The sequence below is a fragment of the Armigeres subalbatus genome, chromosome 3 (genome assembly GCF_024139115.2).
Source record: "Armigeres subalbatus isolate Guangzhou_Male chromosome 3, GZ_Asu_2, whole genome shotgun sequence".
Lineage (NCBI taxonomy): Eukaryota > Metazoa > Arthropoda > Insecta > Diptera > Culicidae > Armigeres > Armigeres subalbatus.
In genome coordinates, this window is record NC_085141.1 from 139,944,112 (window position 1) to 139,971,847 (window position 27,736).

The 27,736-nt window shown below is 41.5% G+C and overlaps 1 protein-coding gene across 1 annotated transcript in view; it reads left to right on the forward strand.

The window, feature by feature from the left end:
* LOC134219851 (uncharacterized) overlaps positions 1 to 27,736 on the forward strand; it is a 444,111-nt gene that overhangs the window by 394,272 nt on the left and 22,103 nt on the right. Inside the window, exons 6-7 of the mRNA XM_062698736.1 lie at positions 15,667 to 15,861; positions 17,053 to 17,480. Coding sequence (XP_062554720.1) covers positions 15,667 to 15,861; positions 17,053 to 17,480 — 623 coding nt within the window. The remainder of the gene's footprint in view (positions 1 to 15,666; positions 15,862 to 17,052; positions 17,481 to 27,736) is intronic.

Here is a 27,736-nt window from a genome sequence, read left to right on the forward strand (position 1 = left end):
TGCGGCGTGCGCTCGACGCGTTTACCGATCAATTCATTTACATAATCGTTTGGATTAGTTTTCGGTACTGGAAAATTGCTGCTGTTGGCTGTTATGCAGGATTCGACTGAAATAACATAATGTACTTTGGGGTGTTTGGGACTGGACTGGTGTTGATCGTCTTCGAAAATATATATATTTTCTAAATAACTCAGTATTATTTTACCACGAACGAATTCCTTAAGGACAATTCGACATTTTTTAGGCAAATTCGAATGAATTCTCCGCTTGAGCACCGAACGAACATTAGTTTATCCACTATACAGAACAGAACAGCATCGGCCTATCAGTCCTATAGCCAAAGCTTGTGTCGCTTGAGAATTGGACGAGTTTTGTCAATTTCCCGCTTGTAAATTATTGTTTTGATTGTTTCCTTAGATTTCGATTGATGTTTTATTTGGAAATGGCTTCGTAGGATGTTGGGCGACGATGTCAGTTAACATTGATAGCTTGAATCAAAAGTATCAGTTTTCTACTATCATTTTCATAAAAATTTTCAGAGATTTCACATCCTTAGACTAAAATTTCACTTGATTCATTTCCAATTTGAAAAGCATCAACAATCTCAAAAATCGTTTTTTCGAAGGTGTTGTACATTTTACAACGGTGCAAGTTCCTGAGGGTTAAAATAATCTGACAATGCTATCCGTAACTGTGATTCAACCTATTCAACAGAGTAACATACTTTGAGCTGCAAGACCTGTCTTTGCTTGGCATTGCTATTCAGGAGACATGTTGATAATAAAAATATTTTAAGCTTGTAGTGGAGTGTCTTCCCTTGTCATAAAACTAGCTCATATTATCCCATTTACCACTTGATTGTATCTTCGAACACTCGAGTCCAATATGAGACACTGAAAACAGTTTTACTGTTGAGGTCGAAGTGCGCATCTGTCAAAGGTACAATTAAGTGGTGGAATAAAATGTGATAGTACGACATGACAAGTTTGACATGTTGATTTTTTTTACAATTTTGTGAATAAGTAGAATTTTCGACAATGAAAGGTGTTTTAGTACATGTTTGGATATAATGAGTGTTCTTTCTTGACGACCCATAAGACCCCAAATTTCTCTATTGTGGAAAAATTGGAGCCCCGGGTTCCGCGCCCCTTAATTAGTGTGTTCCAGAAATAGATGCGAACAATGACACTGCAGGGCTGCAGCTCCACAGAGCATAAACGCGGTTCATAATTAATTTTCCATTCGCCACTGTTTCCCGCTAGCAGTGCCAGCGTGATTCAAAGAATGGGTTCCTTCCTGCCATTTGAAACAGAGGATCTCATCTGGCGAGGGTTACCCATCAGAAGCCTCGACAGTAATGTGTTCATTATTCAGTTCTTCGTCACACACCGCCCGGAGTCGGTGCCCACAACCGAACAAAACCGCGAATTGTGCCCCGTTCTGCAAAGAGAACTCTCTTCATTGCAATTCTTTGGCGGGTGTATTTTTATACGTCGGGAAGCAGCGGCGTCATTGAATAAAACTATTGTTAATACCTGCATGGCGTAGGTTCTGCCAGGTTAGGTTGGAAATGTGGGTTCATCCACTTTTCTATGGCTTGAGAGTCGACCAATAATTAACGTTTCTGCGCTGCCGGGTGAAATCTTACTTTAAATATAGGCCATGGCATTATCCTTAATTATGATACCAAATGATATGAGCAACCATCCCCTGCAGGGAAAAAGGGGTTTTCCCTCCATTGTTGGTCGTTAATCAAAATGGGACCGAGAGATGAATAATTCATGTTGAGTAGTTTACTGAACCCTTTTGATTGCCGTAGTGACGCAGTAGTGAGGCTTCTGCTTTATATTTTCGGATGATTTTTTTTTTGTTTCACTTGGAAATTATTTATTTCGAAAGGATTATTTTCAGTTCCGTTTTCAACCTCACACTGTTGGATATATTTTTGGTTTGCGTGAATTTTATAGCCAACTCGCTTTTAGGAATGTTATCGATCGCATTTCGAACTGTGATGTCGAATATTTTGAAGGATGTACGGGAACTGTTCTATTTTCCATCTCACTGAACATATATTCATCTCATCGCAAAACAAAGAAATACAGCACCAATCTTGTCGCAAAAAGAATTTGCTAACATGCGTGCTCACTGTTGAAAAAAAATCACAAAAATAAGAAACAAATCAAATTCGTTTTTATTTCTTTGTTTTTTTTTATGAGATGAATATAGGAACTATGGGATGAAGTGCCGATCCATTCCCCTATATGGTTGCTGCTCCTGGATTTCACGTCACACTTCCTACATATGTTCATCCCATCAAAAACAAAGCAATGAAAAAGAATTTGTATTGTTTTATTTTGGTGATTTTTTCAATAGTAACCACGCATTTCAGCAAATAGAAGCGCCTGAATGCGATGTGCTTCAGTAAAGGTGTGGGCCAAAGTCCTCTAAGTCTGTATTAGTCGAAAAAATAATGTAAACATTGCCACCCACAGTGGGCGGGCGGAATGAAACGTCACGTCTGTTATAAAAATTGTACTGAGTATACCAGACGTGACGTCACATTCGGTCGCCTTCGGCCATCTTCGGCAACCCAGCTGAGAGTTTCTCTCTCAAAAGAGAGAATTTTCGTTGAACAAATACTACTTCAGGGTGTGGGCCACCCCTGTAGTAAAGCACATCGGCCTGAATGGTTGAATGCAGGGTTACTGGTACTCACCTCACACCACTCTACTTCAGTTCGGCAGATAGAACTCAAACGCGAAGCACAAACCATGCGTTCTTCACTCTAACTTCCACCTACTCAGTGACTGAGTAAAATTGTATTGCCATCTCTTTTCTTCCCACGGAAATTTTACTCAGTTTCCGTCAAAAGCAGGATTACTCATAGTTTTGAGTTGTCCTGCTTTTGGCGGAAATTGAGTAAAATTTCCGTGCGATAGAAAGAGAGAGCAATACAATTTTACTCAGTCACTGAGTAGGTGAAAGTTAGCGTGTTGAGCGAACGAACGATGTACACGCTAACTTTCACCTACTCAGTGACTGAGTAAAATTGTATTGCTCTCTCTTTCTATCGCACGGAAATTTTACTCAATTTCCGCCAAAAGCAGGACAACTCAAAACTATGAGTAATCCTGCTTTTGACGGAAACTGAGTAAAATTTCCGTGGGAAGAAAAGAGATGGCAATACAATTTTACTCAGTCACTGAGTAGGTGGAAGTTAGAGTGTAGGTGATAAACATTTTGCTGTGTGAATCGCTCGTAACACAAATTCCGTTCGTGCATGAATGGTGACGCTGCTGAGGATCTCAGCTGGAAACACGCATTGCGTCATCAATGATTCAATCATCGCATCACTTCAATCGGCCGATCACTCACTCGCATTGCATCATCCGCATCGCTTGTTCCAAGATTTTTTTATGTACAGGTTATCTAACTTGTCAATATCCCCAACTCAGCCATCTTGGATTTTTGTATGGAATTTATGCTCGTTTGTTTACGTTTTGCACTAAAAATGTATGTCCCCCCCCCCCGCGCTGGTTATTCCCATCTACTGACGAAGTCGAATAACCTGTATATAAAAAAAATCTTGGCTTGTTCTACACGATCAGAACTTCTGATTCAGAAGGCGAATTCTAGAAGGATAGAAAAAAGTTAACCGACATAAAACTAACAACACCAAACCTGTGCGTGGTAATGTTGTTCTGCTAATGATATGAGCGAGCTACTGCTGACCTCTGCTGACATGTGTTTTTGGTCATAATTTCTGTTAAAAATGCTTGTTGGTGATGGGTTGGATTGAACAATTATAGTTTTATGTTTTATCGAATGTGTTGTACATAGTTGATTTCCACTATGTGGTAACGTTGGTAACTCAAATAACATAAACATTATACAAGCATAAAATTTTAGGTTATTTGTTTAATTATATATTCGTTGACTTAATCACAGCAAAAGTTTCTACAGAGTTTGGTTTTCGATGTTTACATATAAGAATTTCATAATATTAAATACATTATACAAATCTACACGCAAATTTCAGTGTTCTTCATGCAGAGTTCAAAGAATGTGAATGACTTTAATTCTCAACTTCTAATTTGTTATAACCATTTTCATCTAATAAATGATTGCTTCCTATATGTTACATCGCTCTCAACAACATGTTTTTCATAATATATCTAAATATCATATTATTCACCGCTCCAAAACACCACAACTCGTTTATACCAGTGATGATAAAGGATCACAGATAAAAATATGTTGTGATTTTAAATGCATTCAGCGGTTTGCAATATGTTTGTCACCAGAGTTGTTTTTCTTCTATTTTTTAAATACTTCAATCGTGGTTCCAAAGCGTGGTCGAACAGCACCGAAAAATGTTATAGAGAGCCATTTAAAAAGTACGTCACACTTTTACGGGGGATGGGGAGTTCTGAGATGCGTGATCATTAATACAAAACACGCAACGAAGTGGGGAGGGGGTCAAAATCACATTTTTCGCGTGACCTACTTTATGGATCGTCCTTAAAGCGTCGTTTTCTCATTAAACGAATTCAAATGTGCAGTATTATGCATGAAAATATGGATTCATCCGCAAAACAACGAAATTAAAAGGACAAACCTCTGCCCTTAAATCTAATCCCTAATCTCAATAAAACTCCTCATTTACTCGTGGAAAGTGCTTCAAGTGCTTTTCGTCTTCAATAGATCGTAAGTAAGAGCACGTACTGACCATGGTCAGCGTCGTTGCTGACAATTTAAAATGTCTTTATCATAAGTCTACATAAAATTTGGATTGTCTGGTCGAGATGATTAAAAAGAAGCTACTCAATAAACGCTTATTTAAAACAGAAATAAGCTCTTCATCAGATTCCAATGTTTGTTGGGTATTCAGACAATAAATAGGAAAAACACGTAAATTGTGATTTGCTTTGCTTCCTATCTTCAACCCAGCATTTCATCGCGTTTAATTAATTACTTTTAACGAAATTTCGCTTAGCATTCAAAGAGCTATCCGATTCGAAATGTTCGTGACAGTTTTACCTCTGTTTCACCATATATTTCGAGAACTTGTTAATAATTTTTGTTAATCAATTTTTTCACTTGGTATAACTAGAAATAAAATGCATTCCATTATTAGAAAAACTATCGGTGTAGGGGCCATAAAGCAGTGCACTTTAAAAATTAAAAAACCCTGAATAACCCACCTAGCGGTTTTGGTGCCTTTCTCGTGCAAAAAATATACTAAAAAATATGAGTGAGTACTTTTTAGCGTGTTTTGCGCTAGTAGTATTTTGATCAAAACTTCTGATCCCATAGTTCAATCTGGCCAATTTCCAATAGCAAACAATGGGACAGAATTTTCAGTCGAAAGGAACCTGTTGCGAGTGATTCGGCCAATGCCAAGTTCCAAAAAGTGTGTCTACAAAATTTTATACACATAAACACATACACACACATACAGACATCCATTGGGGGCAGCAGGGACTTTGTCCAAGGGCTTGACGACCCCTCCCCACTGTAAGTTAGACCGGGACCATCGTCCCTAACCCCAAATCCCAAGGCGTCAAGCGACCCGTGCCGAGGGGATGCATGGCCAGGGTGGGGAAATAATAAGCTAGGCCTTTAACGGAGCCTATGGGGTACCTGGGCACCCTCCACAGTAATTGTCCCTTACCGCGTCATGCTGGGCTCTGGCGTGGTGGACCTCTTTTCCCGAGCAACTCGTGGGACCAAAATGGAAAACCAAGTCAATTCTTCAATAAGTGGTAGTAGTGTAGGCGACAACCCCTTCGCAAGAGGTGGGTTGTTCAGGTCTCCGCCTAGGAGGCCAGAGGCAATAGTCGGCAGCTCAGTGCGCAGCGCCAGCGTGGGTCACTTAACCATCTCCCAGGCTCTGCCGGTAGAGGTTATAGACGGCCCATGGCTTGTGAAAGCGATGAACCGCAAACTCGATGGGCTTTCGGCCTTCGAGGTGGCGACGGAACAGCTGGACGCCATCATCGACTTTGCGTCATCGAAGCATAATATCAGTAAGGAACTCAAGTGGAGCTTGCTGAAACTTCGAAAGTCGATGTTGGACGTCAAGCTGGAAACGGCGGTTGGGACGGCCAAGTGCGAACCCGTGAAATCTGTGGAGTCGAGGTCTACCCAGACTGAGGCCCAAGAATTCGCGGATTTGGGCAAGGTCGAATCGACCGAGGGCGTGCCAGCGAAGACGGTGGTGCCAAAGTATTCGATGGTGGTAGGCTCAAGTATTCGTGGGCACGTCTGGGGTGACTGCTCCAACGGAGCAGACACAAAAACGGGGAGACAGTCTCCAGGGGATGAGCTCCCTGGGGACCGCTCCAAAATGCGGAGGGTTACTACTCCAAACAAGGGTAGTGGGGCTGGGAAGCTGAACCCCGGCCAGGTACCTCCAAAACCGGGGGAGGAAGGACCTGGAAAGGTCCGCCCACCCAGGAAATACGGTGGTAAGGGGTTACGGCAGGCTGAGAGCTCTCAGTCGCACCAGACCAGGGAAATAGAGGGGGATGACGCCTCCTGGACCCTGGTCAAGAACAAGAGGAAGCCGAAGACGTCAAGGGCCGAAAAGAAGCCCCTGGCGAATGAGGGTAGCAAGAAGTCTAGGGTAGGCGCCAATCGCTCCAGGGGCGATGCCCTAGTCATCACGGCGGACGAGGCCAAGTACTCGGACGTCTTGAAGGCGATGAGGAGTGACGTCAAGCTCGGTGAACTCGGCGCCGACGTACGTCGAATAAGACGTACCCGGATGGGCGAGATGATCCTCGAGTTGAAGCGGGGCGTCTCGAAAAGGGCGCTGCCTACAAGAAGATGGCGGAGGAAGTCCTAGGCGAGACGGTCAAGGTGAGGGCACTCACGACGGAAGTGAATCTAAGGGTTAAAGACCTGGACGAGATCACCGAAGTCGAAGAGCTCGTCACGGCACTGCGGAGACAGTGTGAAGTGGAGACGCCCACCGCAGCCGTTCGGCTACGGAAAGGCTAGGCAGGGACGCAGGTAGCATTGGTTCGGCTATCTGCAGCGGACGCCTCCAAGGTAGTCAAGTTAGGGAGCGTCAAAGTGGGATGGTCGGTGTGCCCTGTGGGCATATACGAGCAACCCGAAGTTTGCTTCAAGGGCCTGGAACCGGGGCACAAGCAATGGGACTGCAAAAACCCTGACAAAAGCAATCTCTGTCGACGCTGCGGATTGGAGGGACATAAGGCACAATGCTGCACGAACCCTCCCAATTGTTTGATTTGTTCCAGCAAAGCTGTAAACAGCAAGCACCCCATCGGGGGTTCGATGTGCCCGGCGTTTAAGCGTGCTGCAAAATCACAGTGCAGTAACGCAGCTGGCTTGCTCGGCTTCGCCCGAGTGTTTGGTGTGCGCAGGTTTAGAGGCAACGGCGGAACACGTGTTGTTCGTGTGCTCACGTTTTCGCTCAATGCGTGACCACATGTGGTCTGGACACTACCCCGGACAACCTAGTTCGGAGGATGTGTAAAGATGAAGTTGGCTGGAACGCCGTTTTATCGGCTATCGCTCAAATCTTCTCAAGCTACACAGAAGGTGGCGCGTGGACTCAAGGATGGCTAGTTCAGGCGCAAATAAGAGGTGGTCCAAGGGATCGGAGTCGGCTTCATGGGTCATACCGGTGGTCATGCTCTGTGGTCGAACTCGATCCTTTTATGGAACAAGTGGCCGCGCGAAGAACAACATGGTGTCGTCGCTTTCGCGGCGTCGGTCAACCGGGCGGGCTCCGAGCCCGAGGACGCAAAGGGGTCCTCGTCAAGGGTGGGGCAGGCATAGGCACCGCATCGGCAAGTCCCTCTGTGTGCTGGCGAATAGGCCCTATCGCAGAAAGGTCAATTTGGGGTGCACGCGGCATCATCATTCTTGATACCAGTCGTGCAGAGGGAAGCAGGCGCGAAGTCGACCCTTCCCACCTTCCGAGGACATAGGGCGTGGTAAGGCCACCTGGAAAGCCGGCAACGCGCTGGCACGATACTACGGTGTTCTTCTAAAAAAGCGAGTTACGATGTTCGGTGCTACAAGGGCACGCAGCTAACCTCGAGGGTGTGTTGTGCACTGGCCCCCCTTTGAAGCATTACTTTCTGGTTGTACCGAAGGGACTATGGGCTTGGCGGCAATGGGAACGGTTTTTTTTTTTTTTTTTACAAGGGAGAATGCATTTACACACTAACCCAGTACACGTGCATTGTAGTTGCCAAACTACCACACGGAAGTGTACTGGAGTGTCGGACTCGACCATACCGGTAATACCGACTAAACTCCCTTGGGCTCCACCATCGTTCCCCCAGGAACTACCTCGCAGTACTACTTCTGGGGGGATGGCAGTACTAAGCGTACTCGCTCATTATCGCTCACACAGGCACTCGTCCTATGCGAGACTGACTTGGGTGCTCGCACACCATTCACTCCATTTGAGTCTTACTTGGATGCTCTCCCGGGCGCTCCGCTGCCATGCCTCGAGGTGTCAATAGCAGTGTTGGTAAAAATTCAAAATCTCAAAACTCATGGATGATTCAAATCAAGCGTGAGTTGAAACGCACCCAACTCAGCACCTAAAAACTCATGGATGAGTTGAATCATCCATTCGAATCATCGTAGGTTTTCTTTTGTTCTCCTTCGTTAAAAACAGTGAATTAACGTTTGTCGCATAAAATTATGTACACTCTTTTATGTATAAGCAATAAATTGCCCCCAAATTGATTTCAAATGCGTTTTTGAACCAAAATGATTTTTTGGCAAATGAGTGAAATGATGCGTTTTAGCATGAAAAACTCAAGCGTGATGCATTCCTTTAAAATCGCAGACGATTTCGATCGCACGGGAGCGCTCGTTGATTGAGGTTTATGAGTGATTTTACCAACACTGGTCAATAGCGGTAACTGCCTGGGCCTACAGATATTACGCTACGACACTCCTGCCTCAGCACGAGCAGATCAATCACACCACTGCCGAAGCAGACCACACGCTACCCTGCCGAAGCAGGGACACTCCCCATGCACCACATGTGCACAACAGTAGGTGTGTGGGTACAACCCACTGCTACCCTGCCGCCGAAGCAGCTTCTCCAAAGACCATTCGCTCCATGTGACCCTTTTTCGGGTGCTCACTCTAACACTCCACTGCCATGCCTCGAGGTGTCGATAGATACCTCGACTCCTACCTCAGCATGTGCAGTCCATACTCAGACTTCTGCTGCGCTTCGAGGTGACAAAAACGGAGACGCGCTATGACACGCCTGTCTCAGCACAAACAGATCTCTCACTCCCTGCCGAAGCAGCTCACGCGCTATCCTACCGAAGTAGGGACCCTCCCCATGCCAATTGGCACTCCCTGGGCTTGTGCTTTTGAAGCGGCACACAGTCGCTTTTATAGAGTCTGATTACGGGCACTTGTGGTTTTTTGGGAGGGATTTTAGCAGAGCCCACTGCTAAATCCCACCACGCCCTAGGCAGTTCTCCCTGACTCGCAGACAGCTGGGGAGGGGTCGTCAAGCCCTTGGACATGGTCCATGCTGTCCCTGCTGTCCCTGCTGCCCCCTGATGGAAACGGCTTAGCGGGTCGGGGATGTAGTCCTGCCTCCCTTGTTTGCTGTTGGAGGTGGTCCCTAACCCCGCACTTCCTGGACAACCCAGGATGTCTGTTGAGCAGATTTCCCCTCTAATGCTTAGGAAGAAAAAAAAAATACACATACAGGCATCACCTCAATTCGTCGAGCTGAGTCAATTGGTATATAACACTATGGGTCTCCGAGCCTTCTATCAAAAGAAAGGCAAAAAAAGAAAATTAAAATGGTGATGAATAAAAAATTCTGGAGATAGGTCGGGAGAATACTGCCGTCAAACGCATATTTGTCCCATGTTTGCTGGGTTTCCTATGTACATGGGACAATTTTGTGTATAACGGCAGTATATAACTAATAAATTTCGTACTTTAATACTGCTAATCAGCTAGTGCACTTAAGAAAATTAATGATAATAATAAAGCTACAAACTATACTACACACATATTTGGTTGATTGTTGTTACAAATTCATTATTTTGTGGTTATACAAAACAGTTCATCTATGGGTTCGTTTTCTACTATATACCAATATACCAATTTTCGGTGAATTTTCACATTGTACAAACTATATCAGTATATTGACACAAAGCTCTAGAACCAACACATTTTTTGCTATTATCAAATCAATTTTGACCAAAATGTCACTTACACCCCCTTGCTTCTATTTATAATTTATTTATTCAGACTAAGGCCGAAGTGGCCTGTGCGGTATATAAGAGTCTTATCCATTCGGCTCGGTCCATGGCTACACGTCGCCAACCACGCAGTCCACGGAGGGTCCGCAGGTCATCTTCCACCTGATCAATCCACCTTGCCGCTGCGCACCTCGCCTTCGGATCGTTGTCGAGAACCATTTTCACCGGGTTACTGTCCGACATTCTGGTTACGTGCCCGGCCCACCGCAGGCTCCCGATTTTCACGGTGTGGACGATGGATGGCTCTCCCAGCAGCTCATGCAACTCGTGGTTCATTCGCCTCCTCCACGTACCGTCCACCATCTGCACCCCACCATAGATAGTACGCAGCACTTTCATTTCAAAAACTCCAAGTGCGCGTTTGTCCTTCCACGAGAATCGTCCAGGTCTCGTGTTCGTAGAGGACTATCGGTCTAATGAGCGTTTTGTAGATTGTCAGTTTGGTACGGCGGCGAACTCTATTCGATCTTGCGGAGTCCAAAGTACTGTAACGTTTTACGTTTGTTTCGATTAAAATTTAAATAAAAATATTCAATTAGAACCGATAAAACAAAAATAAATTTTGAATTTAGTTTTAATTTATGATCGTGTGTCGTGTTTCGTTGGCGTTCGTAAAATCTGTTCGTTCCTGTATCAATTTCAAGTTTATAGTATTTGTTATAAAAGCTCAATTCTTTATGGCACGCATGTGAGCTGCAAATAGGCGGCAAACAGGCGCCATGCCTCCGATCGCCTTGCCAATCGGTTGGCGCAATTTTATTTGAATATGCTTTACAATCAAATTAGCCAGATTTGAATAGTTGAATAGTAAAATGATTTCAAAAGATTCAAAATTTCTTGGCGCAAGTACGACTCAGACTCGCTCATTTCGTCAACGAATCGACTGGAGAGCAGAAGTGCGCGAATGAAATACTTACGTTCAGTTCTTGAAAGTTTAAGATTTTGCTTGAGTAGTTTTAGTTTAATTTGAAGGTAAAATTAGTGAGTGAGTTTTAAAAAAATAAGTGGTGTTAAATGTTCTGTGTTTTTCTTCCTAGCTTAGTGGACCGAGATCCAATCGATTGCGTTTTCTGCTCAGATAATTTTATTGATCTCCATGTGGCCTTGTGGATATTTTTGCGGGGAAAGAAGGTGCTTCGGACTACCATTCCGCGAGAGGCTGCGAAGCTTATGCATCGTTGGCCGTTGTCATTCGATACGGTGTGCAGACTATCCGGTCCAATGACCGGTCCATACATTTTCTCCCTTCCTACCTGTGTGTTCATGTCACCGATGGCGATAATGACGTCCCGCAGTGGGCATCCATCGTATGTCTGCTCCTGCTGTGCGTAGAACGCTTCTTTCTCGTCGTCGGGTCTCCCTTCGTGTGGGAAGTGCACGTTGATGATGCTATAGTTGAAGAAACGGCCTTTTATCCTCAGCTTGCACAACCTTGCGTTGATTGGCTGCCACCCAATCACACGATGGCGCATCTTACCCAGGACTATGAAGCCGGTTCCCAGCTCGTTGGTGGTGCCACAGCTTTGCTAGAAGGTAGCCACTCGATGCCCGATTTTCCACACTTTCTGTCCTGTCCAGCAAATCTCCTGCAGTGCCACGACGTCGAAGTTGCGGGGATGTAATTCATCGTAGATCATCCTGTCGCATCCTGCGAAACCTAGCGACTTGCAGTTCCAAGCTTCCAATCGTGATCCTTCATTCGTCGCCTAGGTCTTTGACGATAATATCGAGTCGCATTATCTCTTAAATTGTTCGTCATTTTTGGTTTTCCAGGCGGCTTATTGGACCTGCGCAAACCTCCTGTCTCGTCGGAGGATCGTCGTGTCAGGGCTGATTAGCGTCCCACCTAACACCAGCACTCGGGCTTGTGCGCTTTGAGCGGCACACGGTCACTTTGGTGGGGACTACTTGCGGATACATGCAACTTTTTATAGAAGTTTAACAGAGCCGACTGTGAAACCCCACTACATCCTAGGCAAGCCCCACAACTCGCAGATGGCCTGGGAGTGATCGTCAAGCCCTTGGACATAGTCGCTGCTGCCCCTTGCTTCTAACAACCTGAATTCAAACTATTTTGTTCAAATAATGTACCCAACAGAAAAAAAAAGATTGCGATCTATCTTGTTGTAACGTCAGTAGAACGAAACATACTGCACCGAGAGAGAGAGAGTATGAGTCGTTTAAATTTCAAGGTCAAATATAGTTACGCCTATTTGAAAAAAGTTTCCAAATATATTTTATTACCCTTACGAGGTCTTGATTCCATGAATGGGAATGGGTATCTATGGTACAAATCTTCGAGGAAATCTAAACTAGTAAGGAGCGCCAATTTTATTTTATTTATGGGTTAGTTACTATTTGCCTTTATCGCATACTAAGAATACGCAAAGAACGTAGAACACCCCAAATCCGAACTTTTTGTAGAAGGCTCGGAGACCCATAGAATTATATACCAAGCGACTCAGCTCGACGAATTAAAGTGATGTCTGTATGTGTACAAAAATAATATGAGACAATTTTTTTTTAACTTAGCCTTATCCGATTGTATTACAACAGATTCGCTATTAAAAATTGGCCCAAAATCCAATTCAAATTTAAAATGTTTGTCCAAATCAAATCCAATCCAAATCTAGCCAAATCCAAATAAATAAAATCTAGCCATAGCCAATGAAATACTCATTCAAATTTAATTAAAATCCAAAGCTAATTTAATCTGAAGCCATCGAAGATCCAATTCGAGTTCTATCCAAATCCAATCCAATCCAAATTCAATTACTCATTCAAATCTAATCCAAATTTAATCTGAATCCAAATCCAATGTAATCCGAATTCAATCCAAATTCAATCCAAATTCAATCCAAATTTAATCCAAAACCATTCCGAATCAAATCCAATCCAAATATAGCCAAATCCAAATATTCTAATCCAATCCAAATGCAATACAAATCCAATCCAAATTCAATCCAATTCCAGTCCAAATCCAATCCAACACAAATCTAGCCAATTCAATTACTCATTTAAATCTGATCTTGAACCTGAATTTAATCTAAATCCACTCAAAACCAAATTTAGCCAAATTTAATCACTCATTCAAATATAATCTTTATCTAATCCCAATTTAATCCGAATCCAATTCAAATCCAATCCAAATTCAATCCAAATCCAGTCCAAATTAAATCCAATCAAAACATAGCCAAATCCAAATAAATACTCATCCAGATCTAATCTTAATCCAATCTGAATCCAATCCAATTCAAGTCCGATTCAATCTGAGTTCCATCCAAATCCAATCCAAATTAAATCGAAATCCAGTCCATTCAAGTCTTTTAATCCAATCCAAATCCAATGCAAATCCAATCCAAGTCGATTCCAAAGTCAATCAAAATTCCAATTCAAATCCAAGTCGAGATCTCATCCCAATTAAATTCAAATACAATCTAAATTAAATCCAAATTAGGTCCAAATCAAATCCAATCCAAATCAAGCGAAATCCACTGAAATATTCATTCAAATTTAATTTAAATACAATCTAAATTTAATCTCAATCTATTGCAAATCCATTCCAAGTCCAATCTAAATCCAATCTGAACCAAATCCAAATTCAATACAAATCCAGTCCAAATCCAATCCAACACAATTCTTGCCAATTCAATTACTCTTTCAAATCTAATCTTCATCCAATAATAATTTAATCTGAATTTATTGCAAATCCAATCCGAGTCCAATCCAAATTTAATCTGAATCTATTGCAAATCTAATCCGAGTTCAATGAAAAACAAGCCCAAATTCAATCCAAATCTCAATTCAAATCCAGATTCAATGGAAATCTCATTCCAATTGAATACAAATCCAATCCTCGTCCATTTCAAGTCCAATGAACATCTCTAAATCCAATGTCAATTCCAATAACGAGATTCAAATTGAAAATCCATCTTTAAATATAATTTTGTTAGAATATATTTTCTAACTCAGTATCAAATTTTAATCTTTTGTTCTTTTTTTTCCTTTTTGCTAATATCTGTCACCCGGTCTACTCCACTGTCCTTCCGTCAGGGAGTCTAACGGGGACGCTAGTCATTTTTGTTTTTGTTTTCATTGTGCTTTCTTTTTTGCACTTTTCTGTCACCTACCGACTTTTCTGACATCCTACCGACTGCGCCATTGTCGTGACCCGACCGAGATTTCTAGTCTCGACCGTTCGTCACAACAATACTCAGCAAACTGATTCTCATTAAGCTCTCACCCGATCATCATCCTACTCATCCTACTTGGTTGGCATGTGTACAAAAATACTTGTGAAAGAGTTAGTTCTGAAAATGTATTGCAAGAGTTCGGCTGGTGGCCCGGTGCTGGGAATTTGGTTTCATCAGTACTCGCTAAGCTGCGGAGGACGACGGAGGTCCTTCGTAGCTTAGTAGGGAAAGCACCTGTTTAGCGTACTGTGTTCGTGGGATGAAACCCCACCGAAGGGGCGGTCACCCTCCAATGCCTTTTCCGAACTAAATCTATCACATGTTGTGCATATGCATAATCGAGTTTCAGACATAGTAATTCAAAAAGTCTTGAAAATAATATTTTTTTGAGATTTTTGCCAAAATCGGGAAGAAAATGTTGCCAAAAACGGGTGTTGCCAAAATCGGGGTAGGCAAAAACGGGTGTTGCTAAAATCGGGATAGAACTGTATTCTAATTAGATATTAACTGAATGCCAATAACACAATGAAATAAAGTGAATATTTTTTCCGACACTTTATAGACCAGATCTTATCTACTACTGAAATTTGAAATTAAAAGTTTTTTTTATACCTTATTCTGTACATTAGAATGAGACCCTTCGTGGTATTTATTTTTGAGGTCATTACTCAAACATGCCTTATTTTACTATAAGTTCAGCAACTGAAATATAAAACGTCTGAGCCGAAAGTTTAATGAGCTACATGGATGTACATATCTGAAACATAATAAAACTGTTTATTTTTATTATGATTTTATATATTATTCATTATTTTCACAATTTGTGAGAACACTTCTTTGCAAAATCTTTTGACCGCTATCTAATTTAAGAGCAAATAAATTTTCTAATGTGTGAACAGTCAAACTGTATTCTATATGCCAGAAGACTGTTTGATGCTGGACATTGTGACTGCTCATAAAACTTTTATATCAACACTAAAATCCGGGAAAAACCATCGTTGAATGTTTGCTCTGCTGGTTAACCTCTAACTACCGGCAGAAACTTTTGTAAGTCTTCTAAACTCATCGTAACGCAATCAACCTACCTTCAACGGCACTGGCAATAATCGTCCAACGCAAAAGCCATTAAAAACATTAATTAATTTCCATTTTCCCCAACTTCTTCTTCTGCTTCTCTACAGAATGCGACTCGCAATGTTCGGACGACATCTCGCCGATGATGGAAGCCCCGCTGCCGCCTCACGCAACCCTTCCGATAGCGTTAGTTCCTCTGCAGAAATCATCCCCGGAGCGGAGGATCACCCAGAAGGAAATTATCGCCGGCGAGGAGCGGCCTAAATTCCTCACCATCAAGCAGGTGCAGGATGCCTCGCAGGGTAAGTTTTATGAGCTGTTGGTAGCCTTCGCAGTGTATGCTGTTAGTTTTCACTTGCATTCATCGATCGTTTCCTTCTTTCTCATTAATCAACCAATCAATCAAACAATCACAAGTTCGAACAGCATCTGAATGCAACTCATTTGAATCATGGAATCGGAAGCATCGAGATCGTTTCGGCGACAAGCCAAAATCGAATGAAAAACAGCACTAATCGCACTCTCTTATCATCATCAATCACCTCGGCGGAGCAACAAAAGGATTCATGGCCGGGTATGGGTAATTGACTACATCTTTTCCCGGCAACGATTTATTCATACTGACTTCTCATTTAGAAATTGGTTCCCTATGTGGCTCTACCTGAGATGCCTCATGATAGTTTTTTTTGCAATTATCTGCAAAAAGATTCAAACAACGTTTAAATTTTTTGTAATCTGCTTAGAACATTCACTAGTTAGAGCCAAAGTAAGCAGAAGCTAGCAAAAATAACAAAATTCTCGAAAGCATCATCAAAAATCAATCTCCGTTGTAAAAGAATATTGCAAACTGTAATCATTTTTAAACATCTTTTTGTCGTTGTCGATTTCAATCAAAGAATTTCAATTTAAATCATTCCATTTTGGGTACCATTTTCCATTTCCGAAAACCTCGAACCCACACGAATTTCACGCATCGCTGCACTCTTTGAAGCACGGCTGGTTTCGTACGTAGAATTCCATCCATTTGTTTTCGTACTGGCACACATGTCGGATCGATATTCGTCACTGCAAAGTCCATGCCAACACCTCTGCCTTGCACTAGAATTCGTAGAACAGTTTAGCGTAGCGTTTTTGACGCTAGGTCAATCGCATACCGAATCCAAGGATCCAACCACGTGTCACATAATTGATTGTGTTCTCTCTATCTATTTCTATGTACTTGCATGGCCTTTGTACATGTGGCGTTACTCGAAAACATGCCAATTATTCCTTTTCCATGAAATTCGTGGCACGGATGTTTCCCGACACTGAAATTCTTCTCGCAGGTGGTGATGATGATAAGAGCCAGTCGTCGACGTCGTCGTCCAAAGCGCCGACACAGCAGCGATACATCGTCGAAACCATCACGATGACAACCGTTACCGAGCGGACAATCATTCAGAAAACCCAAACTGACACAGAACCTCCTCCGGTTACTTCCACTATCATTGCAGTGACGTCGGGCAACGAGACGGGTTCCACGGCGGTGCCGCCTTCCTCCGCAGGTGCTGTCAACGCCAGCGATTTGCGAAGCTTGCAGCAGCAGCAACAGCAGCAGAAGCAACTAACTCAGCAGCAGAAATCTGGTTCCGGAGATACCGCCGGCACACAGCAACAAGCCTCTATCAATAGTCATTATGAAATAGGAAAGCATAAACCATTAAGCACGGCTCAGGCGATAAGCGGCATCCTGAAGGGCGGGAAACTGTGGAAGAACGAACACCAACAGCAGGGGCAACACCAACTGCAGCAGCAGCAGCAGCAGCCAAAGTCACAGCAGCAATCAGCACAGCAAACCCAGCAGGGGCAGCTACAGCAGCAACAACAACAGCAACAACTGCAACTACACCACCAGCAACAGCACAATCAGCAATCGAACCAGGTTAGTGGATTAAAATGAGGTTAATGGGAGTTTATGGGTGATTAATTTTAGCTACCTTGACCGGATAAATGGATTGTACTTTGTTTGGATAGCTTTCTAAGGGGGCACGATGTAGAGCCAACGATGTGATCAAATTATCTTTCGACTTCAAAGCGAATTATTCTCCACAGTTTACAAGTTAACTGAAATAGAGCACGTAATTAGGTTTATGAATTATCCTTACGTTGTGGGCTGTCTCTATCTACATCGAGCATCATTTTGCTTCGGGATTTTCATATCACATATTCGATTACGATTCAGTTTCTTTCTTTCAAAATAAAAATGGTTTATTTATTGTGTTTCATATGGAATATTTGGGTTGTTTTTTTTTTTCCTACGCGTTTATTTGGGTGTCAGGCCATTAGGCCGAAGGCCATTTGGCCGAAGGTCATGAGGCCGAATGGCCATTAGGCCGAACGGTCATTAGGCCGAATGGCCATTAGGCCGAATTGGCAAAAAGAAGCAAAAAGTTAAAAATGAGAAGTTCTTTCTTCCTTCTTCCATCTTCCTTCGTATATCTGTCTTCTTCCTTCTTCTTTCTTCCTTCTTCCTTCTGCTTCTTCCTCCTTCCTTCTTCCTACTTTCTCCTTCCCTCATTCTTCTTCCTTTTTCGTTCTTCCTTCTTTATTCTTCTTTCTACCTTCTTCCTTTTCCATTCTTCGTTCCTCCTTCTTCCTTTTTCTACTTTTTTTTCCTTTTTCTTTCTTCCTTCTTTCTCCCGTCTTTCGTCTTCCTTCTTTCTTCTTTTTCCTTCATTCTTACTTCTTCCCTCTTCCTTCTTTCTTCTTCCATCTGTCTTCTTTCTTCTTCCTTTTTTTTCTTCCTTCTTCCTTTTCCCTTCTTCCTTTTCCCTTTCTCCTTCTTCCTTCTTCTTCCTCCCTTCTTCCTTCTTTCTCCCGTCTTTCTTCTTTCTTCTCCCTTCTCCTTTCTTCTTCCCTCTTACTTCTCTCTACTTCCTTCTTACTTTCTTTTTCCATCTTTTCTTTTTCTTTCTTCTTCCTTCCTTCTTCCTTTTCCCTTTTGCCTTCTTTCTTCTTTCTTTTTCCTTCTTTCTTCTTTCTTCTTCTTTCTTCCGTATTTCATCTTCCTTTTTTTCTTCCTTCTACATTCTTTCTTCTTCATTTTTTTCTCCTTCTTTCTTACTTTTTTCTTCTTTCTTCTTCCATTTTCCTTCTTCCTTATTCCTTTTCCTTCTTCCTTCTTCTTTCTTTCTTCTTTCTTCTTCCCTGTTCTCTTTTTTCCTTCTTCCTACTTCCTTCTTCCTTCTTTATTCTTCCTTATTTATTCTTCCTTCTTTATTCTTCCTTCTTTATTCTTCTTTCTTTATTCTTCCTTTTTTATTCTTCCTTCCTTATTCTTCCTTCTCTATTCTTCCTTCTTTATTCTTCCTTCTTAATTCATCCTTCTTTATTCTTTCTTATTTATTCTTCCTTCTTTCTTCTTCCTTCTTCATTCTTTCTTCTTCCTTTTTCCTACTTCCATCTTCCTTCTTCCTTTTCCTTCTTTCTTCTTCCTTTTCCTTCTTTCTTCTTCCTTTTCCTTCTTTCTTCTTCCTTTTTACTTGTTTTTTCTTCCTTCTTCTTTTTTCCGTCTTTTTTCTTCCCTCTTATTTCTTCCTTTTTCCTTCTTTTTTCTTCCTTCTTTCTTCTTTCTTCTTCCTTCTTCCTTTTTCCTTCTTCTTTCTTCCGTCTTTCTTCTTCCCTCTTCCTTCTACCTTCTTTCTTCTTCTTTCTTCTTTCTGCTTTCTTCCTCCTTCCTTCTTCCATCTCCCTTTTTCCTTCTCCCTTCTTCCTTCTTCTTTCTTCCTTCTTCCTTCTTCCTTCTTCCTTCTTTCTTCTTTCTTCTTCCTTCTTCCTTCTTCTTCTTTCTTTTTCCTTCTTCCTTCTTCTTCATTCCTTCCTTCTCCTTTCTTCCTTCTCTTTTTTTCTTTTTTCCTTCTTCCGTTCTACTTCTTCCGCACTTCACACTACTCAATTCTCACTCCCCAGTTCCCATTCGGCCTAATGGCCATTCGGCCTAATGACCGTTCGGCCTAATGACCATTCGGCCTAATGGCCTTCGGCCTAATGACCTTCGGCCTAATGACCCAGCATCGTTTATTTGATAGATTCAGGCAGGCGTTCGTAGCACTTGATGAAGGAGCAATTTTAGCCGAATGATATTCACAATGGATGTTATCTAATTACTGATTACGAATAGTAGAAACTCAACATCAGAAGTTTACACAATTCCACACGCAAAAAAAAGGCGTTCATGAATTCATAAACTAACGAGTTCACGATCTATTTTTTCGGGAACAACAGTCACGGATTCGGGAATACAGTCACGTTTTATGGAACGTTCTGGAAAACGTGACTGGTGTTCCCGAATCCATGAGTTAAATCACGGTGTATTTTTGCTGGTACACGAATTCGGGATGGGCAGAGTTAAGATTTGAGTCAATCTGATCATTTGCTCATCCGTGGGCATAACATCTTGTGGCGTAGCACTGTGCTGTGGCTATTTCCGTGAGAACCATTGGCGTAAATAAGGGGGGGCTAGGGGGGGCTTAGCCCTCCCTAGAAAAAAATTAGCCCCCTCTAGGATTTGATAAGTTAGTTAGCAGTGATATCAGTTTTCAACATATAGCATAATGAATTACCGAAAAAGTTTGAATACTAAAGAGTTATCTCTTATAATCATTCTAATCATAATCATACTTAATGAAACGAGTGGAAGAAAAATTAGCTTGTTTCTGAATTCCGAGAAAGATTCCCATCAGCATCCGAGAAGGATTCTCATCAGAATCCGAGAAGAATTCTCACTTCAATCTCTAAAGAATTCTTTTCGGATTCATCGAAGTATTTCAATCGTTATCCAGAAGAATTCCTACTGGATTCTTTCCAGTATTGTTAAGCAATACCCTTGGGAATCTGTGAAAAATACCCTTTAAAATCCATGGAGGATTTGCTTTAGAACCGTCGTTGATTTGCTCCGGAATATCTCCAGATTCGTTTTAAGATTGGTTTAGGAATTCCTTGACAAATCAGAATCCTTCGGTGATTTGCTTCGTAATACTTTGAAGATTTAATTCGGAGTCTCTCGACGTTTTGCAAATGATCTGCGTTGGGATCTCTAGACGATAAGGAATCCGGTTGACGATTAGCTTCGGAATCCCGCGAAAAATTGCTTCAGAATCATTAGACGTTTCATTTCGGAATACATCGACGGTTTGCTTTAGAATTTCTCATAGATTTTGTTCAGAGTCCCTTAACGTATTTTTTTTTAAACCATTCGACGATTTGCTTCGAAATCCTTTGATGATTTGCATCGGAAACCCTCAACGATTTGCTTCAACATCCTTGGAGGATTCCCTTCGGGATCGCTGGAGTCGCTCGACGATTTGCTTCGAAGTCCTTCGACGGATTGCTTCGGAATCCTTCGACGATATGCGTCTTCATCCCTGGAACACTGCTCATGAAATACCTGAAACCATCATACTGGAATTCCTGGAGAGTTTCGACGAAATCCCTAGAATATTCCCCTTCAAATTCCTGAAATATTACCGTCGAAATTCCTGGAGGGTGAAGGATCCCTGGTACATTCTCGTCGGAATCCTTGAAATTTTTCCGTTGGAATTCCTGAAACATTCCTCCGAAATCTCTGGTGGATTCCCTTCATGATCCCTGGAGGCTTCCATCGGTATTCTTGAAGGATTTATGTCGAAATATCTAGAGATTCCCGTCGGAGTCCTTGGATCATTCCAGTCAGGATCACTAAAGGATTCTCATCAGAATTCTTGGAAGATTCTCGGCGGAATCCATGGAAAGTTGCACTGAGATAGATAGAATATTTATGTATGCAAATCACGGTGTTTAATTAAATATTATTTTTCAAAAATAAGTACCTCTGAAACACCCACCACGCGAAAGTATATGATCTCCTCTTTCATATCGTGGGTAAGCTAAAATGTTCTATCGGGGGATCTAGAACAATTTTTATTTTTTTCACTATTTTTGATGCAAATTCCATAGAAATCTCAAATGATAGCCGATTTAACCCCCCCAAAAATGTATGGAAAAATTACCCCCGAAAGAACATTTTAAAAATGCACTTACGTGAAAGAGGAAAACCTATACTTTCGTATAGTGAGTGTTTTAGAGATACTGATTTTTTGAAAATAAGCTTCTTCGGGCAAAGACACCGTGAAATATATCCACTGCCTAACGCTAGTCGAGCGCAATTAAACATAGACTGTGAGTTGTTGCTCACACGTGCACACGTGCACGTGCTTGAGAAAAGAGAATAATATGAATGAATGTGATGGATCCGCAATTGCCTTAGGTGGTTGGACTGCATTTGTCACATTACCGCTGATAACTTGATGAGATGTTAAAATGTTCGAGAATTTTCAAAAAGAGGGTCAATTTCGAGAAAAAATATAAAGGGGCTATGGCCCCCATAGGCATACGAAGGTAGTTACGCCAATGGTGAGAACGATTACGAAAATATGATGGAATGATAGCAGATATGAATATTGCGATTATGGGTATCTAACTTCATGGCTTTGCGAGACGATGATTATAGAAACATTTTCAGGATGATAGTCACTGTCCACACTGAGGTCTCCAGTAATAGCCTTACGAGCGAAAGCGTAGGATCGCCAATCCGGAGATGCCAAGTTCGATTCTCAGTCCGCTCTAGGATTTTTTTTTTCTGGTGGGGAAACAGGGACATAGTATATCCCTTGAACTTGCCACACAAGATAGATTCTCATGCAATGGCGAGCATAAAAAAGCTTTCAATTATTAATCCTCCCTTGATACCTTTTAGGCATCAAAAAATGATTTAAAAATCATAGCTCGACCGATTTTGCTGATTCAGCCATCAAACGAACCGGTTAGGTTCCTAGTTTTTATTTCTGGGAGGAGAAATGAGATTGGCCACATAGTTCCGGAGTAATTCCGAGGTCTTTTTTTTAAATATTTGATTTATTAGGCTCAGTCATGTATGACACTTTGCGGAGCCGTTTTCCCCATGTTTTATTATTTTGTATAATTTTTCACTTAAAGCTAAATAAAAAAACCCAGATTAATCCACCTAGCGGCGATGGTGCCTTTCTCGTGCATCGTAAAATGTACTGAAAAAATCACATAGGAAAGGTCAACAAAGCACTTTAGGGGGATAGATCGCATATTTTCTATCATTTTGCATGTTTTTGCATTAATTACTATGCATTTACACCATTCTTGAAAAAAAAATTTTTTTTTCATTTTGAAATTTTTTTTCCAAGGGGGGACCCTTGGGAAAAAACAATGATTTTTCAATAATTCCGGAATGCAATGTCCGATCAGGCCAATTTTCAATAGCAAACAATGGGACCGCATTCCCCGTCGAATGCAACTTGTTGCGAGTAAATCGGGTAATGCTAAGTTCCAAAAAGTGTGTCTACAAAATTTGTACACATACACACATACACACACACACATACATACATACACACAAACAGACATCACCTCAATTCGTCGAGCTGAGTCGATTGGTATATAACACTATGGGTCTCCGAGCCTTCTATCAAAAGATTGGTTTTGGAGTGAAATTATAGCCTTTACGTATACTTAGTATACGAGAAAGGCAAAACTAATCATGATAAACTTCTATCTGCTCTTTCGGAATATTAAGTGCTGTTGCTATTCTCGCCTTGTCGTCTTCAATAATTAGTTTGCGTTTGGTTTCATCTGCAATCCACTCATACGTTGGTACACTGAATCGCCGCTTCCCGAAAGGTGATCCTGACGAGAGCACAGTGGGACTGTCATCACTCTGACCCTCGCTTCTAGGTTCCAGGATCCATTGGTTGCTGTTGTTTTGCGTTCAATTTTTTCGCTTTCGGTTTGATTTTCGTGTTTCGTTCACCGTTGTTGGTGGTATCATTACCATTCCCGGACTTCTCGTCCGAAATTTTATACGCCGCATCCATCATCAAATGGTCTCCTTTAAGTGCTTTCACAAAGAGAGCCATATCAACTAAAGACGGCTGAGCAGCATTCTCAGGGAAAAGGAATGCCATCGTACTTTCCACCGTTGTTTCACTATACATTTCGACCGTGAATACCAGGGACAGAAAAAGTCATTTCAACTACACTCAAACAGCTGACATCCAACACACAATCAAGTTGCTAGTCCTTCCAGAATTTGAATGTGCGAATGAATAAGACGGCATGTGCACAAACAGCAGTAAGCGTCGACTCTCGGTGTCAGCGTTGTTTTGTGCGGTGTCAAAATGAATCTTCAGCTTGGCACATTGATATTCAATTTGAAATCTCAAAATGTGAATATCATTTTATACTGCGGTGCATGGATTCAACATTTTGAAATAAGATTCCTAAAATATATGCATCTGTTTAGTATGTAAAGTAAAATAATCATCTTTTATCGGTGTAAATCAACCGCAATTCAAAATATTCATTTCAGCCCCGGCAGATATTCATTTTTTACGCTCGATTATCAATCGGCTATTGAGGATCGAGCGGTAAATTTGGTATGGAAGTTTGACAGCATGCTGCGAGATGTTCGTACCTGCATTGCCGAGCGTCTGATCAAAACAAACACGAATCAATGACGAAGCTGCCTATTGAGCATCGATGCAACTGATAGTAAAACGAAGATTTCCGTCCCTGGCGAAAACCGTTGACGATCGAATAAGGCACAAGCGAAAACAAACTTACGAGTGAACAAACGCGTCTATTCACCTTGGGATGAGATCGTCTACTGAAATTCCGAGGTCTAGTGAGGTACCTTTTTTTATGAAGGAACACATTCTGCAAGCCTTGGAACTCATCATGGGGCATATCAAACTGTTTTTTTAACTATTGCGTTTATTTAACAGGCTCAGGTGTGTATAACACTGAACGGAGCAGAGACTCTTTATGATATTTATTAACGATATCATTATCATCAACAGTTAGTAAGGGGAAGGTCATGGTACACGAAACAACAAGACAGAGACAAGAAAAAACTGAGAAAGAAAAATAAAAAGCAGAATTAGACTTTGATGTCAGATGAGCAAAGAAAGGCATAGATGGCCTGCATATAAACCACATCGCGATCCCCCAAAACATCTCTTACTTCCCTGTAGGGTTGTTTACCTCGGGCCACAAGGGTATCCAATAGTTGTTCTCTGGAGACGTCGTTTTCCGAGCAATACCAAACTACGTGATCGATGTCATCGTAACCGGCTCCACACCTACATAAATTGCTATCGACAAGGGTCATTCTGTAGAGATGTGCGTTTAGTGAATAGTGATTGGACATAAACCGTGACATCGTGCGAATGAAGCCTCTACTTAAGTCCCCACCTCTGAACCACGCTCGCGCAGAAACTTCAGGAACTATAGAAAATAGTCAAGTTCGTTGTGTGACCAATTCATTTGTCAATTTGCATATCAAACTTTATGACTTCACAAATCATGATCATCAGAGTTTCTTTATAGGTATTTGGATGGGTTGGGCATGATCCGTGGCATGCTGGGAGCTTGGGTCGCTGGGGAAGTGGCCACTTTTTGATGGGTCCCGAAACCCGTCTTGCGACGTATCAAACTACATGATTTCACAAATCATTATCAACTAGTTTGGAGTCTGCGTGGTTGGCGACATGCAACCGAGCTGAATGGAGGAGACTTTTATGCACTGCACAGGCCACTCTTGATGTAGTCTGATAATAAATAAATACATAAATGGAGTTTGTTTGGAGGATCTTGGAAGTGTAATGGCATGTTCCGCGACATGCCGGGAACCTGGTTCCTCCGGAAAAGTAGCACGTCTTCCAACGTTTTTTGATCTCACAAATCATGATCATGATTTTATTAATCCCCCTAATTTTTTAGCTAGTTTGGCTGTAATTTGACTGAGCACGAGCAGTTTGAAGTTTGTATGAAATTTATTATGAAGATAGTAACTTTTGTAGAATACTTTTCCCCAACGTTGCCCATTAACCTCTTAAAATATATGAATACATTGGCAAGATAGGGAATTTAGCACGAGAACCGATCGTTTTTGTTGCGAAACGATTTAATGCTGACAAGAAAGGTAATAATAAAATACTGAATTGTGGGAAAATCGATTTAACCCGTAAAAGATAACATCAACATCATTAATGAGCATTTTTGTTTTCTTTATAGCTTTACTCACAACAGTCAAATCGCTTCGCAACAACATCTGACTTTCAGTTTAGGAAGTGTTCTATGAAGTCGACTTGTTGATTATATTCAGTTAGTTTATGGGCCACTTGACGGAATGGTATTCCACATAAGTAGCGATTTCCTTAGCGATTTCCATACTAACTTCAAATGCACATTCAAATTTCACCAAAACTAGCTAAAAATTTAGGAAGACTATTAAAACAGTAAATACAATCGTTGAAGCATAGGGGAGTCAAAAAGTCAAAATATGAATCACTCTAATGGGCATGCTCCGTGGCATGCCGGTAACCTGGTTCATCCGGAGAATTGGCCACTTTTAGCGGAATTTCGAATCCCAGCTTTGACGCTTCAAACTTCATAATTCCGCAAAGAACGTTTAATAGAGTATATTCGAAGGTTCTTTGGTGATTATGGACAAGTATTTTGTCTGATTTTTTTTTTTGAAATGTCCATTTCCTTGAAATATTTGGCATTCATATTCTGATCGTTTGGGAAAACATACACACTTAAAATTCGAAATTTTACTGCTGCCGAGAATCCAACAGCCGGGATCTCGGCATTTCGACGAATCTCGGTTTTTCAGTAAACTTTACAGAGTCATCGGTAATCGTTACCAAGATCTCGGTAAAAAGTAAATTTTGCCGAATTTCGGTAAAATTATAACGAAATTTCGGTAAAAGAATTACCGGATTTCGGTAAAAAAAAATACCAAGATCTCGGCTGTTGGAAACTCGACGAAAATTCTGCTGAGGTCGGCAAAATAATTAAAATGTGTAGGTTTCGAAATTCCGCTAAAAGTTCCCACTTCTCCAAAAAACCAGGTTCTCGACATGCCGCACAGCATGTCCATACCCATCCAAGTGCCTCCAAACATACTCCATTGATCATGATTTGTGAAATCATGCAGTTTGACACGTCGCAAGACGGATTTTATGACCCATCAAAGCGCACAAGTCCAACAAGAGTGCCAACTGGCTCTTCAGGATTAATACCAGTGAGATCCTGATTACGGTATACTGGTCATGGCAAATAACGCACAAACGCGCGCGAAAGTAATGCAAAATAAACGTAAATTAACAAAATATGTGTGGCTAAACATTCTTATTTAATATCAAATAGAGATAAAATAAGGGTTGCTGTTTTCATGTATTCAACCGTCTAAGACGAATTAAGTACTCTCCATTTAATTCCACTATTTAATTTTCGATATATTTCCAGATACGTATTTCGACCACAACTGTGTGGTCGTCTTCAGTGTCTCGTACTTGACTCGACTTGAAGAAAACAAGCGCAACTTACACTATTTATACTGATGTCGACGTATCTCCACCACTTCTGGGGTAGTATTCCTTGTTCTTGTAGGTTGTTCTCCAGATTCGCCATGAACAGTTCGCACAAAAACGGTGATAGTGGATTTCCCATCGGTGCTCCTTTCGTCTGTTTGTAGTAGTTGCCACGAAATGTGAAGTAGTTCTCCGTCATGCATAGCCTTGCCAGATTTAGGTACATCTTCACCTTTCCTCGCCATGTTGTTTCCGTCCTTTGTGTTGCAGCCAATCCTCTAGAAGATTCAGAGCATCTTTCACTGGAACGCTAGAGAACAATGACGCTACATGTGTATAAGGAAAATCACCCAATTACGGCATCAAACATTAAAATCTTAAGAAATGTCTCTTCCCCATGGAAACTCGATGTAGCTGAGAGTTTGGAAATCCACCGACAGGTACAAACAGCGGTGTTGAATAAGGATCAGGGAAACGGCAGCTCTTGGCTGTTCAAGTTTCTACCTAGACAATAAAGTAATTTACTGTATAGGTAAATAAAGTAGGCAAATAAGATTAGTTTAAGTACCTAGCGTAGCATAAATAGTGTAAGTTGCGATTGTTTTCTTCAAGTCGAGTCAAGTACGAGACATTGAAGACGACCACACAGTTGTGGTCGAAATACGTATCTGAAAAGATATCGAAAATAAATAGTGGAATTCAATGGAGAGCACTTAATTCGTCTTAGACGGTGGAAGGGTTGCTGATTAACATT